Source organism: Colobus angolensis, unplaced genomic scaffold (genome assembly GCF_000951035.1).
Source record: "Colobus angolensis palliatus isolate OR3802 unplaced genomic scaffold, Cang.pa_1.0 Scaffold175, whole genome shotgun sequence".
In the NCBI taxonomy this organism is placed as follows: Eukaryota; Metazoa; Chordata; class Mammalia; order Primates; family Cercopithecidae; genus Colobus; species Colobus angolensis.
This window is the reverse complement of record NW_012114877.1, coordinates 6,224,420-6,245,664: the sequence shown is the minus strand read 5'-3', so window position 1 is coordinate 6,245,664 and position 21,245 is coordinate 6,224,420. Positions and strand designations below refer to the sequence as shown.

Here is a 21,245-nt window from a genome sequence, read left to right as displayed (position 1 = left end):
GAAGTATTTGCTAGGAGGCAGTCATTGCACTGGGCATAGCTCTAAATGAAAGGCAACACAAAAAGTAGTCAATTACAGTGCGAATGTTGAAGAGCAAAACGGTATGATAAGAGATACCCCAAGGGCAACTTTAGAGGCTCTGTTTACTGCACCGGGAGAAAGAAGGAGAGGATTCATGATGAAAATTCATAATTCATTTTGACTTTTATCAGAAAGCTTTTTGACAAAAGAGACAGAAGTAACACGAATATCTTCTTGGATGCACTGTGTCTGCCAGGTAATAACCACTTTATGTCATTGTCTCTGTTCCGCTTCAAGCAGCCTTAGTAGCAAGGTGCAGTGGCTCATACCAGTAATCCCAGCACTTTGGGAGGCCAAGTTGGGAGGATCACTTGAGGCCAGCAGTTTGAGACCAGCCTGGGCAGCATAGCAAAACCCCATCTCTACAAAAGATTTTTTTAAAAAAATTAGCCAGGTGTGCACACCTGTAGCCACAGCTACTCAGGAGGCTAAGGCAGGAGAATCCTTGGAGCCCCAAAGTTTCAGGCTGTGGTAAGCCATGATCGCACCATTATACTCAGCCTGTGTGACAGAGTAAAACCTTGTCTCAAAAAAAAAAAAAAGCAGACTGATTAAGGGACCTAAGTTTATAGCAATTGAGCACCTAAATTTACAATTGAGCAGCTTTCAGAAAGCTGTATAGCTCAAGGACTGGTCCAGTGGCTCAGGCATGTAATCCCAGTACTTTAGGAGGCCAAGCCAGGCAGATCACCTGAGGTCAGGAGCTCAAGACCAGCAGCCGACACTGTGAAACCCCGTCTCTACCAAAAATACAAAAAATAGTCGGGCATTGTGGTGGGCACCTGTAACCCCAGCTACTTGGGAGGTGGAGGCAGGAGAAACACTTGAACTCAGGAGGCGGAGGTTGCAGTGAGTCCAGATCGTGCCATTGCACTTCAGCTGAGGTGACAGAGTGAGACTCCATCTCAAAAAAGTAAAAAAAAAAAAGTGTCCTTTCAGCACTGAATGCTTTTGGTTCTAAGTCATTTGACTACATATACAAGGGTTTATTTCTGGACTTGATTCTATTCCACTGGTCTGTGTGTCTGTCTTCATGCCCTATTGGTTAATTTACAGCACTAGAAGGTTAGTTCCATGAGGGCAGGTGGCTTGCCTGGCTTTCCACAGCCCCACCTCTGGCACAGAGGGGCTCACTGAATTTCCAGTAGCTGACCAGCTGTGATAGTTTCTAGCTTTCCCTTGCACAGCCCAGATGGACTTCCCTGTATGTCTCCAGCTTGTCCTGTGTCGGGCATACCACCTCCCCTGGGCAGTCTGTCATGCTCTTTTTCCTTAGACTTCAGAGGGGTCCTGCCTTCCCTCCAAACTCATCTCAGTGTCTGCTGGATTATTTGACCTAGCTCCGTCCTCCTTCTGTTCATAAGTGGTGCTTGTGCATCCAGCATTTGCCATTTGCTCACCCTTCTTCCAGGCATCCTTCCTGCACCTATGTTCCTGTCCTCCTCAGACCTGTGTCCACCAGACTCTCATGGACCCCCACCTGCTTTCTGGGACTTTCCTGCTTCACTTGGGTCCTGGCATCTCAGGGGCATGTGGAAAGCTAAGCCTCAGGCTCTGTTCCAGCCTTGTTTAAGTCACATCAAAAGGCGATCCTGTTTTTTTTGTTTTGTTTTTGATTTTGTTTCCATTCTCATGAATAAGGCCTCCATAATGGCAGGGAGGAAATCCAGAGGGCGGGAACACAGCATTACATCATCACATTACCTACAGGGATGCATTTTCAAGGCCAGCAAACTCAATTAGCTTGTTGGTAATAGTGGATCCAGCACCAGGACGGGTACAGCAGAGTTCATCATGTTGAAGGACACAAAAGACAGGTGACAGTGTGGTCCACCATGCAGATCTGCCAGCAAACTAGCCCAGAGAGACAGCTCCAAATGTGATTTCCTTTCAATAATCTTGGGCTGTTATAATCTTGAGAAATAGAATGCTATTTGTTAGCTTCATCCTCATTATTTGTTTCATCACCCATCCTTGAGCAACTTTTCTTTTCTTCTGCAAATTTCCAGCTATTGCACTGGACCCTTGCTGACTCCAATAGAGATGGCACCATGTCCCAGAAGCCAAAGAGGAGACCCAGAGCCAGTGAAGGTGACATAATGTCAGTGGCAGGAGGAAGACAAATTTCTAGGCAGCCAAATTCCTAGGCAGCCAGAGGCAGGTCCCTGGTGAAGTCCGACCTTCAAGCCAAAGACAGCTCAAAGCCTGAAAACCTAGCTATTACAGCCCAGGGCTGGAGTGAGAACTTCCTCTATGCCTTTTTAGACAATCAAATGATGCTTTTTCCAGGCCCACCCATGGATCAATCAGCACGCACTCCCCCATTACTTAACCCCTCTCCTCTCCAGGGGAGGAGATTTAGCTTTGTCAAGCAGAGCCACTATGCTCTCCCAGGATCTTTACTCCTTTCTGAACTCATGCTGTTTTTGAAGCCACTTCATCATACCTATGACTCTTTATTCCCCTATGATAAAACCTCCAGACCTCTGAAATCATCCCTTCATCCTGGCTTCCAAAGCACTCTCCTCCAAATTCACCAGGTAAGGCTGAATAGGTCAGCCTGAATAGGTGAACCTGCAACCCCCAAAAGATTCCCCGTCCTCCTCGTAAACCAGATGGTGCAAACAGATCCTTTAAAAAAGAAAATCCCTTAACTCCACCCTCCAGAAGTTGCCAAGGCTCATTCTGACTCAGGCAAACCTAATTTTCAGATGCACCTTGTATTCCAGCTACTCCACATCACTCATAGCCTCTAATGCCAAACTTCACATCTCCCTTCCTATTCCCTTTGTCCCTCTTCTCTGCCTGACAGATACCTGCTCCTTTGCCAAGGCCCAGCTCAAGGATCTCCTCTTCTAGGATGCTATGTCAGTCTGGCCCAGCAAGGTTCAGATGAAGAGACTTTAATGAAAGGATTGCTCACAAAGATAAAGGCAGTATAAAAAAATGAATGAGGAACTGTGAGGCCCCCAGACAATGGCAAATTTGGGAAGCCATTACTACCCCAGGACTGAATGGGATTAAGAGAGGAGACAGTGTTACTAGAGCCCTTTGAGAGCTAAAGACTTCTTTGCTTTAATAAAATAATAGACCAGGCACGGTGGCTCACGCCTGTAATCCCAGCACTTTGGGAGGCCAAGGTGGGTGGATCACAAGGTCAAGAGACCGAGACCTTCCTGGCCAACATGGTGAAACCCCATCTCTACCAAAAATACAAAAATTAGCTAGGCGTGGTGGCATGTGCCTATAGCCCCAGCTACTTGGGAGGCTGAGGCAGGAGAATCGCTTGAACCCAGGAAGCAGAGGTTGAAGTGAGCCGAGATCATGCCACTGCACTCCAGCCTGGTGACAGAGCAAGACTCTGGGCTGAATAACTTATCTCAACAAATAAATAAATAAAATAATAATTATTATTATCAGATAATATTTGCTGTAATTTAAAAAAGAGAGCTACAGACTTCTTGCCAGAGCTTAAAAGGAAAAAAAAGAAAGAGAGCTAGAGACAAGGAAGAGGAGCTGCCAGTATGTGCTGTAGTCATGGGGAGGTTCAGCCACTGCTGAGACAGAGTGCTGAAGCAAGAATGTGCCAGAGAAGAAATCCTCCAGCCACTCTCTATTCCCACCCTCTGATCTCCCAACCTGTCACCAGAGAGCAACTGAGCACAGGCCGCACAGTAGGCTGGATTCAGCATCCCAGAACACAGAGCAGGGAATGGACGGGGCAGACAGAGAATATCTAGCATAGATGTCTTTCCTGCTTCCCACTCCCACCACAAGCAGAATCCAGCCCTCTCCTCTTTATAAGCTGAAAAGGCTAGTGTATTCATGACATCATATCACATGTAGGGAATCTTTAGCTCCCTGGCCAGGCAGTGAGCTTCTAGAGGGCAGGCACAAAGTGGTACTCAATAAATGATTGTTTTATTAATGAATTAATGATAACCATGAACATATTTTGAAATCTTCCACCTCTTTATTCCACTTCCCTTACTACCTTAAACCTAGTTGCTTTGTGAGTTCAATTATTTTCCAATTAATAAAGCCCACATTCTTAGTCACCATCTTAATTCAACAAATATTATGAGCCCCTGTGCCTCAAGCACTGTGCTTTGTGTAATAGAAGATTCAAAAATAACTAGGGGATGGGAGCGGTGGCTCACGCCTATAATCCCAGCACTTTGGGAGGCCAAGGCGGGAGGATCACGAGGTCAGGAGTTCCAGACCAGCCTGACCAACATGGTGAAATCCCGTCTCTACTAAAAATACAAAAACTAGCTGGGCGTCATGGCACATGCTTGTAGTTCCAGATACTTGGGAGGCTGAGGCAGGAGAATCACTTTAACCTGGGAGGTAAGATCATGCCACCGCACTCCAGTCTGGGTGACAGAGTGAGACCCCATCTCAGAAAAAATAAATAACTAGGTTTTTTAAAACTAGTTTTAATTTTTAAAATTAAAAAAAAAAACTAGGGGTTCTATTTTAGAGGTAACTGTTATGGACTAAATGACAGCTCCAACTGTTGACAAGGAATTGCTGTGATGGAAAACCTGTAAAAATGAGTTGATTCAGAGGCTCTTTAAATAATAATAACTAGCACCATTTATTGAGCCCTTACTGAGTAACTGAAACTATACTGTATGATTTACACACCTTATATTTGTCAGTTGTTACAACCTTGAGAGGTGCTTATTATTCCCAATTTATGAATGAAGGAATTGAGGCACCTGCCCCAAATCACATGATTAACAAATCAAGGTAAAATTAGAGTCAAGGTAAGTCTGATTCTACAGCCCATGTTTTCATTCACAACACTACCTGCTGAAAGACAGTATTTCACAATAGAAAAGGCACCTCATATAGAAAATATGAAATAAATGAATGAAAAACAGATTCCTCTTTTGCAAAAAAAAAAAAAAAAAAAAAAAACGGGGGGGAAGTGTTAAATAGTGGTATATTTAACCCTTTACCTACCCTTGTGGTGTGATCCAATAGTAAGTTCAGCAGAGTAGGAGACCAGAAACCTGAGTTCAAATGAGGCTCTGGGGAAAACTAAAAAGCCTTGGCTCTAGCAACTAGCTGCTTGCCTAGTTCCACAGTGCCCTCTTGTGGTCAGCTGTTGTCATGCATGATTTTTCTTAAATTCAAGAATGAAATGTCTAATAAAGAGAAGATTCAGTCAGGGTCGCTCCTGGATAAAGTAGATGAGATCTGTTTTCTGACCACTCTTTATTGCAGCCTCATGCCCACTAACCTCAACTCCTTGTGACTGAAATACACAGAGTGTGAATTTGGGTGTCAGGCTGATCTGAGAACTACCAGTTCTACTTCTTAGAGAAATGTCAGCCAGGAGGCCTGCTGTCTTCCAAGAGTGGTACTCATAGAGCACCAGGACCCTGCTAGAGCTCCCAAGCTTCTGCCTCTGATCTTCCCAGGTAACAGCCAAAAGCCCACTTGCATCACTGCACTGAGGGCCAATCGACCACACCAGCCAAACTCAACATACTCAGATGATGGTGGCCCATACTCTAGTCTATGGTCCAAGAGTGTAAGAGGATTTGTTTCCTTTGAAACCAGGACTGTGCATGGTATGAACTGCTTGAGGCTGTTATTTTTCTAGGACAGAGTAGCTACTCAAGACAGTTTCACAGTATAAGAAAAGCCTCTATGACCTGTCCCATATAAGCATTGAGTAGTGATAGAGGGCTGAGGGATCCCATAGGACTTTCTGGAGGAAGAAACATTTGAGCCTAGTCTTGAATACAAGTAAACCAAGTGAAGAGAAGTTTGGAGATAGGGCTCTTCCCATAAAAGTCCAACATGAGTAAAAGAGGAGAAACAGTCAGTGTTATAAATTCTGTGCTATGAAGGCAAGACAGATGTGGTTGAGAAGGTCAATAGGCACACCTCATGGTAACCTGTTAAGGAACCTGGCCTTTCATTGTATAGAAGGTAACTTACTGAAAGGTTTGAAAGCCAGCCGCGCGCAGTGCCAGTCGGGTGCAGCAGCTTAAGCCTGTAATCCCAGCACTTTGCGAGGCCAAGGCAAGTGGATCACCTGAAGTCGGGAATTCAAGACTAGCCTGACCAACATGGAGAAACCCCATCTCTACTAAAAGTACAAAATTAGCCAGGCATGGTTAACTCATACCTGTAATCCCAGCTACTCAGGAGGCTGACACAGGAGAATCACTTGAACCTGGGAGGCAGAGGTTGCTGCGAGCCGAGATCGCACCATGGCACTCCAGCCTGGGCAATAAGAGTGAAACTCCATCTAAAAAAAAAAAAAAAAAAAAAGCCAAACATGGCATGACCATATCCCGCATTTTAGATCAATCAGTCAGTTGCTCTGATGGCCTGATGGCTGGGATGGACAGATAAGACAAGGTAGAGATGGGAGACAGGCAGGAAGGCAGAGGAGGTTTTTGTCTTAGTACAGCAGAAACTCGAGGGCTATTAGAGTCTTGAGGGGGGCCAATAATTAGCACTCCTCTTCCACAATTGAGTTCTGAACCAATTGAGAACAAAGGCAAACTAGTAAACAGACAGTGATCATTGTTAATACTGACACAGGCTAAGTGGATGATGTCTTATATCTACAGACTGTAGTTAACTTCTTTGTTTGGAACTCCAGAATTATTCAGATGTACCCACCAAACCACAGGCATTAGTGACCACCCCAGACTTCTTCATGTGGAAGCAGATACCTCTAAAACTTACAGGAAAAAGCAGAGCAGAACCCATACTACCTCGGGCAACTCAGTCTGCGTGTCTCTGGGCATAAAACAGAGAGAGGGCAGATGTGTTACACTAATTAATCTTTCATGTAGAAGAAAACATCAGAGGTAGAAAAGCAGCATTATTCCCTTACATTCCCCATCTTTTTGTTCTTTTCACCCACTGAACTTAACCATTAAAGCCATAGAGAAGAACAGTTCATCACTCTCAAATCCAACTGCTATTGGGATCACTGGAAGGAGTTTAGATTTTGCCCCAAAAGGCTCTGAACGGAGTCAGAATAATACATGAATTAAGGCAACTCCAAAGCTTCTGTAATTCTAAGTCTGAAAATTCACTCCATTTCCCACCCCAAAGTACGCCCCACCACATGGTTGAGGCGGGAAATTAAAGAAAAATAAACTTAAAAAGAAAGAGAAATAAGTTTTCCTGTATTAGGCTGACTTGTCCCAGAGGCAGCAACAGGCATAGCCCAGACCCAGGGAGTCTTGATAATATTATCTAATGTGCTCTGGAAACTCTCCCAGTATTCCCTCAACATAGGGAAAAGAAAAACAAATTTTCCTTCGTTTTATGGAATGAGTTCATAGATTCCTGTTCTCTGTAACTAGTGACTTCAAATATTCTATTTTATCTAAGCAGTAGAGTGAAGGTCATGAGCCTCTGAGCAAGCCTTAATGATGGCCACCTGGGCACCACAGTGAAGGTTATAGGATAAGCCCATGCCTAGGCAAAACCTAGATAACAGACATCTAGGTTGATTGGCAATGGTCATGTGTAATCCTGAGTTATGATCTGTTACAATTTGATTAACTGTCTTTGTCCTGCCTCTGTATCCCTGCTTTCAAGCCACCGTAAGCTTGCTTTAAGCTAGCCACCCCATTTTGTGAAGTGTGCATAAAAGTCAAGTGCTGTCTTTGTTCTGGGCCCAGTCTTTGGACGTTAAGTCTGCAGGGTCTGAGTGCACTCAGTAATAAACATATCCTCCTGTATACACCTCAGGGTCTCTCTCTGGTCCTCCTGATCCTGCAACATGGTCTGTGATGGCTAATTTTAGGTGTCAAGTTAACTGGATTAAGGATATCTAGAAACCTAGTAAAGCATAATTTGGCTGTGTTTGAGGGTGTTTCCAGACTACTTTAGGGTATGAGTCTGAGTGGACTAGGTGAGATGCACCTTCAACGTGGGCCAGCATCCAGTTGACAGAAGGTCCAAAGAGAACAAAAACAGAGAAAAGGCAACATGTCTGTCTCCCTCCTAGAGCCGGGACAACTCTTCCTTCTCTGTCCTTGGATATCAGAACTCCTGATGTTCTGATGAAGTTGTCCTCTGAGGACAGAGAAGGAAGAGTGATCCCAACCCTACGAAACCTCTGGACTCCGGGACTTATACCAGTGGCCGCTGGGTTCTCAGGCATTCAGCCTCAGACTGAGAATTTTACCATCAGCATCCCAAGTTCTGAGGTCTTTGGACTTGGACTTAGCCACATCAAGGTTTCCAGCTTGCAGATGGCCTATTTTGGGGCTTCCTAGCCTCCATAATAGCATGAACCAAATCTCCTAACAAATCCCCTTATATATCTATATACATATATTATTGGTCATCTCTGGAGAACCCCAACTAATACATGGTCTAACCTGGCACATCAGCACACTAACATCCAATAATAAAATGCCAACAACAGAGATGCCCAAATGTACATATAATCCTCTCCCATTATCAAATTTACTGGAATTCAAAAATTAAATCTCTTTCCAAATCAAAGTCCAAAAATGTTAAACTCCACTAGAATTAAAATCCAAAACTAAATACCCTTATTTTTGTGAATTAAGAATCAACAAGCCTGGGCAACATGGTGACACTGTCTCTACAAAACATTAAAAAATTAGGCCAGGCACAGTGGCTCACAACTGTAATCCCAGCACTTTGGGAGGCCAAGGCGAATTGATCGCTTGAGGCCAGGAGGTTGAGACCAGCCTGGGCAATATGACAAGACCTGGTCTCCACCAAAAATACAAAAAATTAGCCAGGTGTGGTGGTGTGCACCTGTAGTGAGGGAGGATCACCTGAGCCCAAGAGGTCGAGGCTACAGTGAGCCATGACCGCTGCACTCCAGTCTGGGTGACAGACCCTGTCTTTTTTTTTAAAAAGAGAAAAGGTAGCTGGGCATGGTGGCATGTGCCTGTGGATCCAGCTACTTGGGAGGCTAAGGTGGGAGGACTGCTTGATCCCAGCGGTTCGAAGCTGCAGTGAACGCTGATCACACCACTGCACTCCAGCCTGCGTGAGAGAGCAAGACCTTGTCTCAAAACAAACAAAAAATATCCAGCATTCTTAAGTTAAATGCCCCAAACAATCGCCTCCAAATCCTTACTCTGTTCAGTCTTAACCAGAGGGGATTTTGATGCTTAGGTGGTTAAAGTCCTCTCAGCAGCCACAACCCAAGCTGTCACTCATGGGAAAGCAATTCTTTTAGGGCCTCAGAAGTTACATTAGATATGCCTCAGATACATCACTTTTTAAAAATTGAGATGTAATTCATGTAACATCAAATCCACCCTTTTAAGGTTACAATTCAGTGATTTTTAGTATATGCACAAGGTTGTGCAACCATCTAATCCCAGAACATTTTCATCACCCCAAAAAACAAACCCATATCCATTAGCAGTTACTAATATAGTTGTCTATTTCTGTGAATTTGCCTGTTCTGGATCATATAAATGAAATACGTGGTCTTTTGTGTCTGGCTTCTTTCACTTAGTATAATGTTGTCACAGTTCATCCATGTTGTAGCACACACAAGTATTTCATTCATTTTTACAGGTAGATAATATTCTATTGTATGAATATACCACATTTCATTTAACCATCCATCCATCGATGGACATTTGAGTTGTTTCCATTTTGGGGCATTAGGAATAACGCCGCCGTGAAAAGTTCACACAAGTTTTTATGCAGACATGTTTTTAGTTCTTTTGGGTATGAACTGAGGAGACAGGTTGCAGGGTCATACGGTAATTCTGTTTGACTTTGTGAGGAATCATCAAATTATTTTCCACAGTGCATGCATCATTTTACATTCGCACCAGCAAGGTACTGGGGCTCCAATTTCTTCATATCCCAGTCAATACTTGTAACATTCCTTTTTTGTTATTATAGCCATCATATAGCACCCATGAAATGGTGTTTCATTGTAGGTTTTGAGACAGGGTCTCACTGTAACCCAGGCTGCAGTACAGTGGTGCAATCATAGCTCACCGAAATCTCAAACTCCTGGGCTCAAGCAATTCTCCTGCCTCAGCCTCCCAAGTATGTAGGACTATAGGTGCACACCACCACACCTCACTAATTTTTAAAAATTTTTGGTAGAGACGGGGTCTCACTATATTGCCCAGGCTGGTCTCCAACTGGCCTCAATCTATCCTCCCACCTCGACCACCCACAAGCACTGGGATTACAGACATGAGTCACTGCACCTGGCCTAACTCCTAGGATGAAAAAAGGAAGAGCTTGGGTATGACCATCAGCTCCCCTAGGATAGCAAATAATAAAGGGGTGGAAAGAAGCAGGTGTTACATCATTAACTCACCTCCAAAGGGAAAGAAACAACAGTGGAGGGAAAGCATTGCCCCCAAGAGTTAGAAGCAAAGTGTGGGGCAACCAGCATATACTGTCTCCTGAGAATCAACTGTTAAATCCTTGAGAATTTTGCAAATCAGTTGTTAAAGCCACGGCAGCTTGAAATTAGCCAAGGCAGTAGTACTGACAACATGTAAATCAGAAAAAAACTACGAATCACTGCTTTGTGTTTTGGAAAATAAAGTTGGATCCTTTTTCCATGTGGTAATACTAAAATTCCAGATAGATTCCAGATTTAAATCAAACACAGAAAACATAAAGTGCCCAAAGAAAAGTATAATCAAAGCAAAGGTCTTTCCAATCCACGTGGACCAAATACAAAAACCATAATGGACTAGGTCAACATGTAACTACATTAAAATACATCATTTACGTCAAAATAGCACTAAGTGGCAAACTACAAACTAGGGAAATTATTAGCAAAATACATGACTAAGAGAAACCCATCAAGAATTCTTACAAATTAGTAAGAAAAAGACAAACATCTCAATGGCAAAAGTCTCATCAGATAAGTCATTTACAAAATACAAATGAGATCAAAATTAATCAAGAAAATCTTAGGCCAGGCCTGGTGGCTCATGCCTTTAATACCAGCACTTTGGGAGGCCGACACAGGTGGATCACTAGAGGTCAGGAGTTCAAGACCAGCCTGGCCAACAAGTTAAAACCCCATCTCTACTAAAAATATAAAAATTAGATGGGAGTTGTGGCACCCACCTGTAATCCCAGCTACTTGGGAGGGTGAGGCAGGAGAATCACTTGAACCTGAGAGGCAGAGGTCGTGCTGATATCGCGACACAGCACTCCAGCCTGACTGGAGGTTGCAGTGAGCCGAGATTATGCCACTGCACTCCAGCGAGACTGTCTCCAAAAAAAAAAAAGGAAAAGAAAATTTTAGACATGCCAGGTTTTGCCTGTAAAAATGGCAAAGAGGAGAAAAGGTAGAACACAGCTAATGTTGGGAAGGATATAAACGGTACTATGAAAGACACCTGGCAAAGATATACATTGGCACAAAGTTTTTCTTGGCAACACAATATACACCCTTTGATCTTACACATTTTTGAATTTATTCTAGAAAAATAAAAATGTATAAAGATCTAGTTCAACTACTGTGGTAAGAATAGGCTAAATAATTTATAATAAATCCATTTAATATTATGTATACATTAATGTTGAAATATTTGACATGGAAAGATATTCACCACTTAAATTCAAAAAATGGCTTAAGTGGAGGATAAAGACAGTATAATCAGGATGAACAAGTAAAATAAAATGTGTACTGAGAGTGGACTGAGAAAGTCTACAAAGATATACAGCAAAGCATGATCAACCTTCTCCTTTTTGCTTACTTATAATTCTACGATGTGTGTATATTGCCTGTTTGTTTTTAATAGTTCTTTGACTTAATTTATACAATTCTATGATCTTATTATCAGTTCCTTGATTTTACCTGAGTCCTAGAGTTCTTAGCTGTTTTTAGTATCCTTTACCTTAAACCTCTGTCTCCACTAATTTCCTGGCAATTCAGTAATAATTACATTAAGGTAATAACCCTCTGAACTAATTTTATAAACAAATAGATAAAATTTGTATCTTTAGGGAAATTGCAATAGATAATTCCTGCATTTCTACAACGTGCATATATTACCTGTATATTGTTTGTTTTCAATAGGAGTCCATGGAATTTGAAATCAGTAGAAAAATCTTCATTACAGAACAACAGCATTTTAATTTAATTTTCTAAGTGATCATTTCCAGTTGTTTAAATGCACCTTTTCAAATCAAAGTTCATCATTTTGTTTGGAACAACTTTTGTTTGAGAATCAAATGGTCATGTAAATGAGAAAGCAAATAAGCGTATAATGATAGAAAAGTGGCAAAATAACCACAATCTTTGTTCTACTGGCTACTGCAGTACAATAAATAAAATGACAGTTAACCAAAAACACCTTTATTTTCGTCTCCAAAGAAGAAGCTCTTTTCTTCTTTTTCCAGGATAATTATGATTAACTTACAAAAATGGGTACACATCTTCAAAGCACTTCCCTTTAACGGGAAACTTAGCTTTATGGGATTTAAACATCAGAAGGTGGGAAAAAAAATTCCATTTTCTTGTCATTAAAAGACAAAACAGAATCTAGCGTAAGTCAAGGAAACTCATTCACACTTCAGGTCCTTCTCCTCCAGGAACCAACTGCATAAAGAGGAAAAAGAGTTTATTAGTAACACAACAACCATGTCATCTAAAAACCCCTGGCTCTTCCTTAAGCCACCTTTGCCTGTCCCCTGCGCTCCACATTCCCATTTTCTCCAGATTGTCAATATCTATTCCCAATTTCCAACATCATCAATTAATACTTACTATCTCAACAGCGATTAAAAATTCCAAGCAAACTAACCTTTAGACCCAATGCCTCTTCAATAGCTGAGCTTTAGGGCCCTGACCACAGAGAACACCTTTCCCATCTTATGCACCACTGGGCCATGATCATTTAGTTAAGCAAGCAACATTAAGGTTAGTTCTATAATCACTGCCCCAGAAAAATGGGCTCCCATCTAAATAAAACAGTTTCAATGTGTCTTACCATTGTTATATTATTTCCATTTAGCAAAATCTGATCTAATTTAGTAATCCTTCTTCCTTCTGGTGTGATTTCACTAAATGAATAGATAAAATATAGTCAGGATAAACCGTGAAAATCAAAGCCAACATTTTGGAAATACTTTCCCTCCCTAAAAAGGTTATCCTTGTATACAAATTACTCTGAGGTTGGGCAATTATATCGACAATTTTCAGATACAAAGGTTATCCACGAGGTAATGTAACCTTCATTAAAAGCAACAGAATGAACTCACTGACCTAAGACCCACATCTGTCAGAGTTTCATAAAAAGAAGCCAAAGCTTGCCCAGAAAATCAAATATAAAATGAAATGTTTTTTGGGTTTTTCTTTTTTTTTTTAAGAGACAGGGTCTTGCTCTATTGCCCAGGCTGAGCACAGTGGTACAATCATAGCTCACTGCAGCCTAGAACTCCTGGGTTCAAGGGATCCTCACCCTCCAGAACAGCTAGGACTACAGCTGCCCCCCACCATACCCAGCGAATTTTTAAATTTTTTATAGAGACAGGGGTCTCCCTTTGTTGGCCAGGCTGGTCTCAAACTCCCAGGCTCAACCCTCCTCATTTGGCCTTCCAAAATGCTGGGATTACAGGGGTGAGCCACCATGCCCAGTCTAAATGCTCTTACTATCAGTTCCTTGATTTGACCTGAACCCTAAAATTCCTAGCTCTTTTTTTTATCTTCTACCTTAAAACTGTGTCTCCACTAATTGTCTAGGAGTTTACTAATAATTAAATTAAGGTAATAACACTCTGATCCAATTTTATAAGCAAACAGATAAAACTTCTATCTTTAAGGTTATTCCACCAACAGGTAATGTTTTCTCATAAATAATTTTACTCAAAAGTAGTAAAACTGTCTTTAATTAAGAAGAGATTCCCCCCAATTCTTTAACACTACTCACAACTCAGTGACATCTTCCAGTACCATATCTGAAATTTGGTGTTAAGAAAACAAATAGAGAATTTACTCCAGCTTCTGCCTTTGTTCAGCTTTTCTTTTCTTTTCTTTTGAGACAAAGTCTCACTGTGTTATCCCGGCGTAAGTGCAGTGGTACACTCACACCTCACTGCAGCCTCCACCTTTTGGGCTTAAAGGATCCTCCTGCCTCGGTCCTGGAGATTAGCTGGGCCCACAGGTGTACATCACCATGCCAGCTAATTTTTGAAATGTTTGTGGAGACAGGATTTCATCATGTTGCCCAGGCTGGTCTCAAACTCCTGGGCTCAAGCGATCCACCCACCTTGCCCTCCCAAAGCGCTGGGATTACAGGTGTAAGCCATTGGGCTCGCCTGTTCAGTTTTAATTATAATGTTTAACACAATGGCTCAAATTCAAAATGCTTGTTGTTGATAGGAACTTTACTGTCTTTCAATACATACCTCTTAAAACATTATCATAAGTTCCCTGAAAATGAACTGATTTTATTATAATAATCACAAATACAGACTGTCTACAGTTATGTTATTAAACACTTAAGAAAAACCTATACCACCACCACCACCTTTTAAAAGGATACTGACAAAGTCATCAAATCCTAGAAGAGTACCAACAATTTCCTTATCACTCTTCATCACAATGTGAATTCTTGATCCTATACATTTGTCCACAAGCTCTGAGGAGGGAAAAAATATTATTTTACCATTCATTATTTCAACAAATATTTGAGTGCCTACTGGCACTCTTACTTGCATATAGTGAAAGAAAAACCAGGAAAAACATTCATTCAATAACTTTAGGTCTTATAATACAAATCTCAGTTTAAGCACAGCATCTGGCGTGTAATGAGGATTCCAAAACAGTCTGTGGCATGAAGGAATGAAAACTTTTCAATCACGGCCACGACCACTAGTTCAATCACTCTTCACCAGCTACAAAAACATAAGAGATAGGTATAATTATATTCACCGGAAACTCTCCTGTCACTGCTTCCCTCCCCCAACTCTGTCCATCCTCTGTGCTCTGACGGTAGCTTGAACATCTCTTTAGCCAGCCTAGCATTATGTAGCAGGATGTCTACTTGTCCAGTATTCTCTCCTCCACTGGCTTGTGTGCTATTTGAAGGCAATGGCTATGGTTTAAGTTTATCGTTGAAAAATGCCCAGGCACGGTATCTAGTGTATAGATACTCAGTTACTACTTATTGAATGAAGAAATAACAAAACAGAGCTAGTTTCCAGATTCCTCATTTAAGGCTCATTCCGGACCAGGGTGTTAAGTGTCACTAACCAACCATATACATAACATGGTCTATCTAATCTGGGGATCTTACACGCCAGGTTGAGAAGTTGGCCTACTACCTATAACACTGCAGAGGCGGGCTCACAACAAAGGAGGCCGACGACACGTTCACTAAATGTGGACCTTCTCCAGTGACGGTCTGTTTGAAGAGTCAGAAATCCTTGCCTGGAGGAGGCAGGAGAATTGCTTGAACCCAAGAGACACGTTAAAGAGCTGGGGCGGCCTGCTGCCGTGAAGACTTGGAGCCGACAGTCGAACCGCATTTGGTCCTATACATTTCCCCACACTCGGCCAGGGCCTGCCTCGGAACAACCCCTTGGCCCCTAATCCTGAATTTCAGCTCCCTGTTCCTGCTCCCCAAAGGACGGCGATTACCTAACGGCAGCAGCTGTGACGGGTTGGTAGTAGCGTTAGCCGCCATGGCTACGCCGGAAGTGGCCTGCCTTCATCGAAGGTGGGACGACTTTGAAAAGCGCGCTTCCGCTTTTTGCGCAGCCCAAACAGACTCGACCAATCTGAGGCCGAGCGTGCGATCTAGTCTGTCGCGTGGGTCGCGTTCACTGCCTTTTTTTCCCAAGTAAGTGAGATCCGGTGAAATATTTCCTGCCCACTGGACATTTTACCATCTCGACAGATACCCATTCTGCCCTCGAAGTTTTGGAGAGACGTTGAAGATATTTTGCCTTGTGAATAAATTGTTCCTGTAACCTTTGAGTCGTCTTCCCCCGTAAAGTTGCATTTCCTCTCAAGCCAGAATCTTCAAACCAGTATAAATCAATTCGTATTTCCTGCCATCAATTAACTGTTACAATTTTTGTCACAACTACTCATTAAAGAATCTATAGTTTCTTTTTAAAGTCCAGTGGATTGAAAGTGTGCAACTAGCCTTTTTAAAAAACTTTTCTTTAGTGGGGATTTAAAATATGTTTTTTAAACTTTATACTACTTTAATTCATCGTTCTTATCTTTTTATGTCTGGTAGTTTTATTTACTATAGGATTTTGATTCAGTTTCTTCAACAATTCTTGTCTAACAGGCGACCACAGCTGTCACTCTAAATTATTCCAGAAGTAGAAAATCATGCTTTCCACTTCTGTTTTGAAAACAGCAAATTATCGGCCCTAGTCTGTTTTATATTTGTATCCTAGGAAGTTAAAGCTAAACAGTCTAGGTCGGGCGCAGTGGTCAGGACTGTAATCCCAGCACTCAGGGAGGCCGAGGCGGGCAGATCACCTGAGGTCACGAGTTCGAGACCAGCCTGGCCAACATGGGTGAAACCCCGTCTCTTCTAAAAATACAAAAATTAGCTGGACGTGGTGGCGTGTGCCTGTAGTCCCAGCTACTCAGGAGGCAGAGGCAGGAGAATTGCTTGAACCCAAGAGACAAGAGGTTGCAGTGAGCCTAGATCATGCCACTGCACTCAAGCCTGGGCAACAAGAACAAAACTCTTGTCTCAAAAAAAAAAAAAAGCTAAGCAAGAAATTCATCGTTCTTATCTTTTTTGAGCGGCCACAAAGAACGTCATTCATTAAGCACCCATCATTCCTTCATAGACTGAGTTCCTCAAGGCTGAGAGTTATGGGAAGCAGTAGTTTACATGATTAAATTTCTTTGTTTTGATTTAAATGACTTTGGTTCAAATACCATTTGAATTGAATTGAATTTGACAATGGGCAAGTTATTTTAACTTTTTAAGTTTCAATATACCCATTGGAAAAAATGGGGACAATAGTATCTACTCATAAGATTAATGTGAAGATTAATTGAGATAATCTATGAAAAGTGGTCAGCATAGGACCTGGCACATAGTAAGCCCTTTTAAACGCGAGCTGTTATTACTTATCCTTGTTTCCTAATACATGATGTCTGGCTCAGAGTGAAGCTACATAAAGCTGGCATTGCTAGCTGGTTTTGCATTCATCTTATTTTTATAACCAGACGTAAGCCACTTTAAGGAAGCAATTTCTTATTTTATACACTGTGCACACATTTTCAGGCATACTGTAGGGTCTAATGAATATTCTTTAAATTGATTCTCACTATTTCATTCATACCCATCAACATTATCCTTACTCTTCATAAGATTTTAAACACAAAGTGATGTCAAATTTGTTTGTGATGCTTCTTTCTTTCTCTCTTTTTTTATTTCTTTTTGTCCAATCCTCATTTGGTTGAAACCCGCCTCTTTTCCTGGTTTTCCTTTTCTATTCCTATTCCTATTTTATTTTCCTCATACCATACTGACAGTATGGTCCAAATTCAAAACATTGTTGTTACTTGATAGAGTTTTTAAAAATTAGAAAAATAGGCTGGGCACAGTGGCTCACGCCTGTAATCCCAACACTTTGGGGCACCGAGGTGGATGGATCATGAGGTCAAGACATCAAGACCATCCTGGCCAACATGGTGAAACCCCATCTCTACTAAGAATACAAAAATTAGCTGGGCGTGGTGGCACATACCTGTAGCCCCAGGTACTCAGGAGGCTGAGGCAGGAGAATCGCTTGAAGCCGGGAGGCGGAGATTGCAGTGAGTCAATCGTGCTGTGCCACTGCACTCCAGTCTGGCGACAGAGCAAGACTCCATCTCAAAAAAAAAAAGAACAGAATAAACATTAGCAATTTTGAATGCCACTAATAAAGAATAATCTCGGCTGGGCCCGGTGGCTCAAGCCTATAATCCCAGCACTTTGGGAGGCTGGGACGGACGGATCAAAGGTCAGGAGATCAAGACCATCCTGGCTAACATGGTGAAACCCCGTCTCTACTAAAAAAAATACAAAAAAACTAGCCGGGCGAGGTGGCGGGCGCCTGTAGTCCCAGCTACTCCGGAGGCTGAGGCAGGAGGATGGCGTAAACCCGGGAGGCAGAGCTTGCAGTGAGCTGAGATCCGGTCTCTGCACTCCAGCCTGGGCGACAGAGCGAGACTCCGTCTCAAAATAATAATAATAATAATAATAATAATCTCTTTATAATCTGAAAAAAAGGAGCGATATATAGTTCACTTACACAGTAGAGTTAATGGGGATTTCAGGAAGGGAGTGGTATTTTTATTTTATTATTTTCTCTCCTGAGGTGCCACTCAAAAAGGAAGAACAGGCCAATTCCAAATGGAAAGTTGTTATGAACTTGAAAATATGTCATAGCTCTATGTCTCAACGATTTTTCTCCTTTTAAGTCAAATAGAAAACGTAAAATAGAATTTATAATTTATCATAAAATACATGTAACTACCAAAGGCTCTTCGATGTATTATATGTTTAGAAAGGCATTTCTAATTTTCTCCCTGAGTTAAATGAGACATTTGATTATTTTCCCAATAGACAATTGTCCTTGTGGACAATATCTTGTTAATGAATTTATTCTACATTAATACAACTCATTTAAAACACAATGTAAGATGTGCATGGTGGCAGGCAACTGTAGCCCCAGCTACTCAGGAGGCTGAGGCAGGAGGATCCCTTGAGCCCAGGAGTTTGAGGCCAGCCTGGGCAACATAGCAACACCCCATCATATTTTAAACTTTATTTATTAACCTCACTCTGTTACCCAGGCAGGAGTACAGTGGTGTGCTCGCAGGCTCAAGCGATCCTCCCATCTCAGCCTCCTGAGAAGCCAGTACCACAGGCGTGTGCCACCAAGTCCAGCTATTTATTTTTTATTATATTTTGTAGAGATGAGGTCTCATTACATTGCTCACGTTGGTCTCGAACTCTTGGACTCAAGTGATCTAACCGCCTTGGCCTCCCAAAGTGCTGAGATTACAGGTGTGAGCGGCCGGGCCCCACTTATATTCTAAACTCTTAAGTGGCCCAGTCTGTATATTTAGAGACAAAAAATTCTGGAAATTCCCTTATTCACTTGCTCTCTCAATTTTCCCAGTTACTTTTTCTTTCTTTCTCTCTCTCTCTCCCTTTCTTTCTCTTTTTGAGATGGAGTCTCACTCTGTCATCCGGGCTGGAGTGCAGTGCAGTGACACGATCTCAATCACTGCTACCTCCACCTCCGGGGTTCAGGTGATTCTCCTGCCTCAGCCTCCCTAGTAGCTGGGATTACAGGCATGCACCACCATGCCCGGCTAATTTTGTATTTTTAGTAGAGACGGGGTTTCTCTATGTTGGTCAGGCTGGTCTCGAACTCCTGACCTCAGGTGATCTGCCCGCCTCGGCCTCCCAAAGTACTGGGATTACAGGCATGAGCCACCGTGCCTGGCCCTGTTTTTACATACATCTTTTTTTTTTTTTTTTTTTTTGAGAGGAAGTCTCCCTCTTGTCCCCCAGGCTGGAGTGGGATGGCGCAATCTTGGCTCACTGCAACCTCCGCCTCCCAGGTTCAAGCAATTCTCCTGTCTCAGCCCTCCGAGTAGCTGGGATTACAGGTGCCTGCCACCACGGCCGGCTAATTTTTGTATTTTTTAGTAGAGATGGAGTTTTACCATGTTGGCCAGGCTGGTCTAGAACTCCTGACCTCAGGTGATCCACCCGCCTTGGCCTCCCAAAGTGCTGGGATTACAGGCGTGAGCCACCACGCCTGGCCCTTATAGATATCTTTAAAAGGTGTTCAATTAGATGGTAATTTTAGCCATGTCAATTGTGGAAAATATCAAGACAGTTTATATCAAGAAAATATTAATAGTTAACACATCCACAGCTGACATCTCAAAACAGTTAATATATTAAGAAAACAGTTAATATATTCTGCATACAGGGAGCAATATAGTTTTACAGTTTTCTGAGCCAATGCCAATAATTTTGTAATACAGAAAAGAAATGTATAGCAACATCTTGAAAAATGTCTACAGTATTAGCATTAAAACAGTTCTACTGAATCACAGAAACTAAATTTGATTTAGGAAGCCTACTGTTTTTCTCAGCTATGCTTAGATTAGAACGGAGCTCCGTATTTTTCAAGACCAGAAGTGCAAAATACATAGTTACTGTAGTAATCTCTAATTCTGCTTGAAGCAGACACCTATCCTTTAGGTTATTTGAAAACTGTCCTGGATAAGACTTGTTAAATCTGCTAGTGTTTCTAGAATGCACTTTAAATTGATATGAGATTCACTGCTTAAAAAAATTGTAGTACAGTCAGTAATTAAAAACCCCTGGTGACAACAGAACCCATATATTTTGTATTGACCTTCCTTCCTCCCACTCCACCAAAGCAGAAGCTAAAAACCTACAATCTACACATATCAACCTGCTCCTCCGCTGCTCATAACCATTTTTCAGGTGCAGAAGGAAGGGGCTGTGGGGGCTGGGCTTCATGTGGGGCAGGTGGGAGGAGTTGCAAAGGAGTCAGGTTGAGAGGCTTGGACTCTGCTTTCAAGGTAATAGGCTTAGAGTACTAAACCCAAACAGAGATGGAATGAAAATAATATTCTTCTAAAATCGCAGGACTAGAATAACTATTTTACAGGTATCCAAGTAAACTTCCCTTATTGTCAAGGATATTCGGTTTCAGGTTTTAAATGCGTCTCAGATTGCTATACATAATATTTAAATGAAGGGAAAAAAAGCTCTAGAGAGAAACAAACAAGAATTACCGGGTAAGCAAGTAATTTAAAGGCTGAATACACGGATACGCAACCTCACCAGTATGCTCCATGTTATTACATATTTAAGAATAAGGACGGAGGCCACAGAGGCAAAGGCAAGGAGGTGAAGGAATCGGACACTCGGAGAGTGAATCGAAAAGATGTGAAAAAGCAAGGAAAACAGAAAAGAAGAGGGAAGGGGGAAAACTTTACGGAGGAAAAAGAGAAGGCAAAAGAGAAGGAAGTGCTTTGAGACTGAATCCAGGGAGGAAAAAGCAGGTGTGCCACGCCGCACCTCCAGGTCCCGCGGACACTACAGCCTCCGCAGGCCCAGACGCGCGAGTCACGTAAGCCCCACCCCGCCGCTCCACGTCAAGCCCCCCTTCGGTGC

At 42.2% G+C, this 21,245-nt stretch overlaps 2 protein-coding genes across 5 annotated transcripts in view; one reads left to right on the top strand and one right to left on the bottom strand.

The window, feature by feature from the left end:
• Positions 1–10,711: 10,711 nt before the first annotated feature.
• On the bottom strand, positions 10,712–21,179 carry LSM5 (LSM5 homolog, U6 small nuclear RNA associated (S. cerevisiae)). 4 transcript variants are annotated; one of them, XM_011938624.1, is made up of 5 exons: positions 21,150–21,179; positions 14,598–14,693; positions 13,983–14,010; positions 13,044–13,116; positions 10,712–12,652 (listed from the first exon to the last, which is right to left on the bottom strand). In XM_011938624.1, the coding sequence occupies exons 2-5, from the start codon at positions 14,650–14,652 to the stop codon at positions 12,620–12,622; spliced, it is 189 nt and encodes a 62-aa protein (XP_011794014.1). In that variant the 5' UTR covers positions 14,653–14,693; positions 21,150–21,179; the 3' UTR covers positions 10,712–12,619. The 4 variants fall into 4 exon arrangements, with proteins under 4 accessions (XP_011794014.1, XP_011794017.1, XP_011794013.1 ...); XM_011938627.1 differs by having other exon boundaries at positions 20,908–21,177; XM_011938623.1 differs by lacking the exon at positions 21,150–21,179 and adding an exon at positions 15,695–15,786.
• AVL9 (AVL9 homolog (S. cerevisiase)) overlaps positions 15,739–21,245 on the top strand; it is a 112,531-nt gene continuing 107,024 nt past the window's right edge. Inside the window, exon 1 of the mRNA XM_011938649.1 lies at positions 15,739–15,896. Within this exon, the coding sequence (XP_011794039.1) occupies positions 15,739–15,896 (158 nt within the window). The remainder of the gene's footprint in view (positions 15,897–21,245) is intronic.